Consider the following 8,869-nt stretch of genomic DNA (forward strand, 5'->3'; position numbering starts at 1 on the left):
GCAACTCATTACACCAATATGTGGTGAAATCTGCAAAAAATTCGTAGAAGTGGTGTTCTGCACAACTCGGCGGGTGCTTTTTATAGGGAGCCTTTTGCAGTTTTGCCGGTGCCTAGTATTAGGCTTTGCCAGTGCTTTTTTTAGGGAGCCTTTTGGCGGTGGTTAGTATTAGGCCTAGCAATTAATTAGGTCCGGCAATTAGCGCCACTGCCATGGAATAAATGGACATCATGGTTACATTTAGTCCACCGCTTAATAATGGTTCGACTTTTTGCCGATCCAGATTCTTTTACCTGGAAACTTAATACCACTGGCGTATTCACGGTTAAATCTATGTATAGAGACTTAATGGATGGGCATGCTGTTTTTCCTCACAATTATTTCGAAAGATTAAAATACCTTTGAAAATCAAGATTTTTATGTGGTTTTTCTATAGAAAAGTGTTGTTGACCAAAGACAATCTTGCTAAGCGTAATTGGGGTGGGTGTAAACAATGTTGCTTTTGCAGATTAGAAGAGACTATCCGTCACTTGTTTATAACATGTCCATATGCTCGTCTTGTGTGGCGAATTGTTCATGTATCTTTTAATTTGCCACCTCCAACCAATGTCACAAATATGTTTGGGAATTGGTTGAACGGTGTTGATAAAAAACTAAAAGCTCAAATTCGGGTGGGAGTTTCTGCTTTTTGTTGGGCTATTTCGAACTGCCGAAATGATATTGCCGAAATGATATTATTTTTAACAAGTCAGACCATAGACGGGTCGTCGGGGCTTTTGTAGAACCCGATAAAAAATGATCAAATCCAATACAATTTGGGTCATGTATATGTACCGACTATTCATGTGGGGGGCGGAGGGGGGGGGGGCACGTACCCCCCTCACCCCTCCGAGTCCATCGAGATCTAGTGACAATACAAACCGGCAGACGTCTACGTACACGGGCTTGTCGATCCATTATTCCACACAGGAAGCACAACACAATAGAAGAAAGCCAAAATGAGTGCATGCTAGTAGTGACTGGGTTCTTGATGTAAGCTTGATCACAGCCTGTACGTACTAATAGCAGTAGTTCATACCATGCACTTGGGATCTGTAGCCGTGACTTTCTTGTCGTGGCAAGTCGACGCGTAAATGTTGTACGCGCTGATGTCACCTATGTTGTCGTAGGCCATGACCCTGGTCGTTTGGCAGACTGTGGACGGGTCGTCGGAGATTTTACAGTGTTGGGCGATCATGGTGTGCGTCGAGTCTGATACGAATGTGCGCTGCCACAGGTACTCATACAGCTCGGCCTGCTCCTCCGCGTACTCCAGTATGCCGCTCCCTATCTGATTAGCGAGACGTGTCAGTCAGTTAACAATGTTACCGTGCCAATCCCCGTTATGAAGCTGGTTTTCGTTATGTCAATTCCTTTGAGCTTGATGTTATTGGTGGTGTTGGGTTTCTCTTGTTAATTTGGATGACGGCGGCGAGCTTGGGGACGTAGTGGCCGACGCAGCTCTCGCCGACGATGAAGAAGTCACGGCCCTTGTACTCGGTGAAACGGTCGAACCACCTGAGCAGGAAGAACAGCGAGTCGGCGGCGGTTATGTTGTCCCCCATGGTTTCGTACACCTCGTATGAGAAGCCCACGCCCATGGGCATCTGCAGGAACGGCAGTCTCGCTGTTGCAAACCGCCTAAATACAACGCCATTAGAGCATAACAAAAACAAAGCTAGAATCCATTTGAGATTTTAATTGATGAAATGCATGCAAGCATGGTCTGATTGTTGCATGCGCGCTTACCGGTGATCCAGGCGTATTTGTTTCAGCAGAGGATCTTGCTGTCTGTGTCGACACGAAAGGGTCCAATCTCCTGGAACGCTCCAATCCCATAGGAGGAGCGGCCAAGCCCTGCCACAAATTAATCCACCAATATAACTCTCACATTGATCTGACCGCATGTTTTTTTTTTGTAGATACACCTAAACAGGTGTATCATCTTTTATAGAAGGAAGCTGCCACGCAGCAAAGCCCAAACATCATCCCACATTCCGTTTCCTATTTCTCTCCCCGGACCTAGGAAAATATTTGCGCGGAGTTATGCAGAATTGTTGTGTTCTTACTTCTTACCTCCATTGAGCCAGAGGACAAGTGGTTTATGAGCAGGATTAGCAGGAGCCTCCACGAAGTAGTAGAAAAGCAACTTCCCCATGGTTGATGTTTGCATAGCTGGAATATTGCTACAGGCACACGTCAGGAGGCTGGCCCGGCAACGCCGTGATCCTATCCGCCTCCCTGGACCCCAAGAAATGGTGAGGTTTTTTATGGACATATAGGGCAGAATCGGCCTATTTTTCGGCTGATTGTGTGTTTTCTGGTTCTTCGGTTGGGTGTCTGCGTTCTTCCGTCCGTCATCTCTTTCACCGGGGGGCTAGCTCGGCTGTACGAGACAATGTGGCCAATTGATCTGCCCGTTTTGGGGATGTCTTGGTCTATAATTGTATGTTTTTGATTCGCGGTGGACTACTCCAACCAATTTAGCCCGCTCGTTTCAGCCGTATGGATCTCTCTGCTTTTTAGTATTGTGGACGTTCCGACCGATTTGGTATAACAGATAATCAGGCATGAGAGCTGAGCTGGTGCTGCACTCCATCAAAGTCACCTGAGAGTTACTGGATCGAAACGAGGACAGCGTAACATGTTGTTTGAATAATTTCGTCGGACGTAGCAACAAGGTCAAATTAGAATTTACTGCTTCATTTGAACTTTTTATTTATAAAATAAAAAAAGATCAGCGAATGAAGCACTGAATTATGTTTGGTATGATTTTTTTTGGACTTTTAAAGTCTTTTATTCTGCGAGTTATGTTTGTTCATTCGGTTTCGCTATTTCTAAGACGATTGAAAATAACTATTTCTAAATTGATGTTAATAATTGTGTGATTCAATCACCAGTTTTGTGAAACGACTCTTGGCATGGTGACCATCAGGGTTCAAATCCTGATACTCACAATTATGCCCTTATGATTTTTCCATAAAAAAAGAAACATAAAAGATGAGAAAATTTTGATCGGATGGCCATAACTATCAAATGAGAAGTAACTCTCGCTTTTCATTTTCATTTTGGAACTGGAGCAGAAGATTTAAATTTAAGTTGACAAATCAGAGTCATTGCATTACTACATAGATCTCATTTTACTTTTCTTTCACAGATCATATCCAATGGCTACGAAATCAACTTATCTTTATATAAAAATCAGACAAATTAGATATAACAAAACTGATAAAAAAATACCTAATCGAGGCAAACTAAAATCATCAAATTCAAACTTTGAAGTCCATAGCGGATAAAATTGCTCCCAATATTTTGCCAGGCTGGAAAGCGGCAGGCGACCAAGAGGGACTTCTCCCAACGCCCTCTCCCTCTCCCTCTCCCTCTCCCTGACTGACGGTACCGCCAGCGCCGCTGCCGCCTCCCAAAAGGCCAAAACCTGCCATGGGAGGAAGCAAGAAGAAGGCGAAGCCTAGCAGGGGCAAGAAGAAGCCGAGGACCAGCGCCGACCAGGCGCTGGCACTCGACTACGTCCGCGCCTGGGCGCACCCCGCGCCCTGTCCGGAACCCTCGGCGGCTGATGCCGCTGGGGACGGCTTTCTGCCGCCCCAGGCCTCGCGCATGGCCTGCGGCGGCGGAGGCAACGTGCTGTTTGAGCTACACTCCCACTCCATTCATAGCGACGGGTTTCTGTCCCCCTCCGCTCTCGTCGAGCGCGCCCACCGCAACGGGGTAAGTTAGTAGGTCTCTGGCCTCTCCTCTGCTTGCACAGTAGGTGTTTGAAAAAATGCTTGCGAGGTACGGCTAGCGGTTTGTGTCCTGTGCTGTATGAGTTCTCCCCAGAATTATTCCATTGTACGTACTCTTCAAGTGCTTGGCAAATTCGAGTATTGGCTTCTAATCTGTTGCCCTGTTTAGCAATAAGTAACGTGCCTATTAGTTTGATTATGGTCATAGCATCCGCATCCAACCTAAGCGCTAAGGTGCAAACATGAGCCCTCTCTGTCCATTCACCGTTGCTTTTGAGCTTCTTTTACCACATCCCTTAAGCACGACCAATAATAACTAAGGACTTCAAATTTCAATTTAAAACTGATATACATAAGCTAAACAAACTTACTTAGCTTAGCATTGGTTGCTAAGCGTATTGGGAGTGCTAAGCCTTTTCTTATCTTAGCGCTTGTAACATGTGCACTAAGATTGTTTTTGCTCAGCACCTACACTCCCCATTAGCAGCTGTGCTTTGCTAGGCAATTTCTCTAACCCTTAACGTGTGAGCTAAATTTTTTTATCTTAGCACTTGTGTGCTGTGCTAGGCATTTTCTCTCACCCTTAACGTGTGCGTCGCACCTAGGGATGCAGATGCTTTAGTTAGCTTCGCAGGTGTGCTTTTATAACTAGTGTCAATGAATGAGTCTCGTCAGTTAATTTTTGAGATAATGGAAGAGAGAACTCTCTCTGGCCTCTACACCCATACAGTGCACAGGCCACTGTCAAAGTTAAATCTTAGCAAAAAAAAAAGTTAATGAAGTGGTCATCTGCTAATTATGTTTTCTAGTTCAGACTGCATTTTGCTTGTCTGCTCCTTCTTTTATCGCTTGAGAATAGGAAAATCAATTGGTTTAAGAGCATTTTTTTTGTCACGGATCATTTTGGGGTGTGCTATATCTTATTTCCACATTTTCGCCATGTTAATGTTGTGGATATGTCCAAGTTTTAATGTTATGTTCTTCTGGGGTGCATGCAACTCCCTTTTGAACTAAAACAGCGACAAGAATTTAGGATCGGAGGGAGTACAATTTTGGATGATGAAATTAATATCATGATTAAAGTATATATTTTTTTGAGAAAGATTAAATTATATATGTTGGTAATACAGGTGAAAGTTCTTGCCCTGACAGATCATGATACCATGGCTGGTATACCAGAAGCTATGTCAGCAGCTCGTAAATTTGGCATAAGAATAATTCCTGGAGTAGAAATCAGTGCACTGCATTCTCCACGGTAGGAGCCTTTTTCACTTTGCTTGCAAATAAATTCTCCAGGGCATGTTGCATGCATACTCTTGTCAGTTAGAACTGTGGTTCTCCAAGTTGTAGCTATCTTGATTCTACACTGGAGGGTTCTCTTAGTGTTTATGTATCAGTCTGCAAAGCCACAAATCTATATCCTAAAATTAAGAAATCTGTGCACTTCTTGAAGAAAAAGCCTCACCTAAGGTGAAATATACGAGTTAAGTCAACTGTTATTAGCATCAATTTGTTTATTCATTTCACATAATGCATGCTGATCCTGAGCATTGTTGTTTGTAAAGATCAGATCTGACCAATGACGGAACATACTCTGACTAAACAATCTTCTCAGGAATACTCTTTGCTCCTTTCATTTTTTTCATCCTATAGGCACGGCGGTTGACAATGATGAAACATACTCTGATATAGTTTATGTGATTTCTATTAAGAAATAAGAATATTTTCTTGCTGGCCTATAATTAACCTATTGTTCTGCTCGTTGTTCATTTGTACATATATTTCCTTTTGCCATTTTGCAATTTGTTGTGTTTTAACTTTACTGAAATTCATTATCTAAAAGGCAGACTGCTGGTGCTGGCGAACCCGTTCATATTCTTGCATATTATGGTATGTGTGGCCCATCAAGGTTTGATGAATTGGACAGCATGTTATTGAACATTAGAGATGGGCGATACTTACGTGCAAAGAATATGCTGGCAAAGCTAAGTACGTTGAAGGTGCCAATAAAGTGGGAGCATGTAACTAAAATTGCTGGTGAGGGAGTGGCTCCTGGTCGACTCCATGTAGCGAGGGCTTTGGTTGAAGCAGGCTATGTAGAGAATGTCAGGCAAGCATTTAACAAATATCTTGGTGATGATGGCCCTGCATATGCCACGTAAGTGATGCATGTAGTATTTCATCCTATCGAGTATTTCACAATGAGAAAAATGCTTGTTGAATAACAGTGCGTGTGTTCTCTGCAGAGGGAATGAGCCATTTACCGAGACTGTGGTGCAGTTGATTACTCGTACTGGGGGTATATCTGCATTAGCCCACCCATGGTCATTGAAAAATCCAGATGCAATCGCTAGGGCCTTGAAAGGTGCTGGTCTTAATGCCATGGAGGTTTACAGAAGTGATGGGAAGGTTGATGGTACGTCTGATGTATATAAATAATTGACTCAAAGATAGAAGAAGATTAACACTATTGTGTTATACAATATTCGTTTGTTAGCGTATATCGTGGTCTATGAAATGTTGAGTAAAATGCATTGAATTAATTCTGTAGGGTATGGTGAATTAGCTGAGAAGTACGGACTTCTGAAGCTTGGAGGTTCAGATTTCCATGGGAAAGGCACAAAAGATGAGTCTGATGTTGGAGCAGTTAAGCTTGCTGTTACAACTTTGTGCTGCTTCTTGAAGATGGCTCGTCCTATCTGGTGTAGTGCTATGAAAGACATCTTACTGAAGTTTGCAGAGGAACCATCTGCTGCTAATGTAGGGAAGATAGTTAAGTTTGGACAAGTTGCCAATTTTGATGACCTTGCATCAATGGATAGTGGTATAGATGTTGTTAATCTCTGTTTATCTTCATGGTTAAGTCATGATGATCTGGAAGATGTTGATCTTGAGGAGGTACGATTGAAGCTCGCCTGCTATGCAGGAAAAGAGATAACGTCAACTACATGACCATCTCCAACAATGTTTTTTATGTGTTGCCGAGCTCAATACACATGTTTTACTTGGATCATTTTACAACCCATCAGAGCTAATGTATATTATTTTGTTAGACGATGATACTGCTGAAAGTGGAAAATATGCTGACATTTTACGAAGAATTCAAATTCCTGGGTGGTATATGTCGGCGCCACTACCGTACGGCGTAGTGCCACGGTTTAAAATGCGCGCATTGCAGCACCGACATGATCTCCGAGTCGTGCACGTACTGGTTTCTTGTCCAGGTACATAATTGGTGGTGTTGTACTAGAAGTCGACTCGAACACTCGATGGTCCAACTCGAACTCGGGAAGGCTTCCCCAAGTATACTCCATAAAGTAGGAATCGAGCAGTAGTTGTCGATCAATAACCATGGCGACGCCTGAGAGCAGCGGCGGCGGCGAGATCCCCCGGGAGATGCTAGAAGAGATCCTGGTGAAGCTGCCGACCAAGGACGTGGCGAGAGCCTGCTGCGTATCGACGCTCTGGCGCGACGTCGTCAGGAGCCCCTCCTTCCGAAAAACCCACATAGCCGCCGCCGACGACACGGCTCCGGAGGTGCTGCTCGTCTCGGAGAAGCGCGCGCCCGGCAGCTTCACCGAGGCCAGCGTCTCCCTCGTATCATCTGGGAGGCCCATGTGCCGCGTCAACATCCCCAGCGGCTACACCCTCGCCAACGTCTGCAACGGCATCCTCTGCTTTGCCTCTGCGGCTGGCCTGGACGACGCGCCGCCGTTGGTCTGCAGCCCTGTTACCGGCGAGTACCTGACGCTTCCCAGTCCGGCACCGCCGCTGGGAGCCCGAAGCATTCATCTGTTAACTGCCTTGGGGTTTAGCCCGTCCACCAGGGAGTACAAGCTGTTCCGGCTCTCTGTCGTCTCAGCACGACATGGTTATCCTTATTATCCCTCTGCTTCCCAGGCCTTGTTCCCGGTAGTACCCTCACCGGCCACCAGCTGCTGCTACCTGGACGTTTGTACCCTAGGCGGCGGCGGCAACAACGACGGGTGGCGCACCACCCGTATCTCTTCCCATACCGCAGAACCACAACAGCCAAATACTCGCCGCCAATACTCGTGGACGGCAAGCTCTACGTGTTGACGACGAACCAACAGCAGGAAAGGCCTGACTGGATACTGGTGATCGACGTGGCAAGCGAGGCGGGCCACGGCGCGGGTGAGCATCTTCGAGCTGCACGGGCGGCCGTGCCTCGTCGTCAACACCGAGCACTGGTACCGTCCAGAGATCAAGTTCTGGCTCTTGTCGTCGTCGTCGAAGGACGGCTGGGATCTGTGTTACAGCTTCTTCGTGGATGACAAGATCACGGACGGAGCCGCCTTGGACAACAGTTACGCGGGCCTGCCGAGGGGGCCGTGGCTTGACGAGAAGGATCAGATGATGTGCTACAGGGTTGGCGACGACTTTTACAGGTATGACATGAGAGATTACAAGTACTCTGTTTGTCAGCCTATGATGCGCTATCCGCAGAAGCTCCCGTCATCGCCGGCTGACAGATCGTGGATGATCTGCGGGGGTTACCGCCCAACGCTACTCTCGCCTCTCACATTTGCGTCGCCGCCGTCACCCGACAATCATGACGACGAATTCGACCACGCCTTGTTACGTGCGCTGCGTTGCCGTAAATCGAAGCGACACGCCGGTCGCACCGATCTCATTGGGCAACCTGCCAAGAGGATGTGCTGACTTTTTTTTTTGTGAGCGAAAGAGGATGTGCTGACTTTTTTTTTTGTGAGCGAAAGAGGATGTGCTGACTTTTTTTTTTGTGAGCGAAAGAGGATGTGCTGACTTTTTTTTTGTGAGCGAAAGAGGATGTGCTGACTGCTAGTAATGCTCACTCGACGGGCCTGCAGGCCGCGTCAACCAATTTGTTAGTGTACTACTGTACTATATTTTGTTGGGCCTGGCCGAAATGCATATTGTACGTTGCTTTGCAACTCTTATCAAGCTTTCATTTGTCCAATTGGTTCAAAAAGAAATGGCATATTTGATTAATCAGGGTTTTATATCCTCCCAAATTCGTTTCTCGTGAAATTTAGGGAATTACATTTTTTTTTCCATACGACTATATAGCCGGGTTTCGTTAA

The 8,869-nt window shown here is 45.7% G+C and overlaps 2 protein-coding genes and 1 pseudogene across 2 annotated transcripts; 2 read left to right on the forward strand and 1 right to left on the reverse strand.

Annotated features, from left to right (window-relative positions):
* Window positions 1-1,072: 1,072 nt before the first annotated feature.
* On the reverse strand, window positions 1,073-3,326 carry LOC100842412 (annotated as a pseudogene).
* Window positions 3,327-3,370: 44 nt separating this feature from the next.
* LOC100844208 (5'-3' exoribonuclease) lies at window positions 3,371-6,886 on the forward strand. The gene is made up of 5 exons (XM_003558565.4): window positions 3,371-3,768; window positions 4,916-5,040; window positions 5,629-5,943; window positions 6,032-6,201; window positions 6,337-6,886. The coding sequence occupies exons 1-5, from the start codon at window positions 3,481-3,483 to the stop codon at window positions 6,735-6,737; spliced, it is 1,299 nt and encodes a 432-aa protein (XP_003558613.1). The 5' UTR covers window positions 3,371-3,480; the 3' UTR covers window positions 6,738-6,886.
* A 94-nt stretch (window positions 6,887-6,980) lies between these two features.
* On the forward strand, window positions 6,981-8,869 carry LOC104582407 (F-box protein At3g57590-like). The gene has a single exon (XM_014896613.2). It carries the CDS (start codon window positions 7,137-7,139, stop codon window positions 7,863-7,865), a length of 729 nt encoding a protein of 242 aa, XP_014752099.1. The 5' UTR covers window positions 6,981-7,136; the 3' UTR covers window positions 7,866-8,869.

Source organism: Brachypodium distachyon, chromosome 1, assembly GCF_000005505.3.
Source record: "Brachypodium distachyon strain Bd21 chromosome 1, Brachypodium_distachyon_v3.0, whole genome shotgun sequence".
NCBI lineage: Eukaryota > Viridiplantae > Streptophyta > Magnoliopsida > Poales > Poaceae > Brachypodium > Brachypodium distachyon.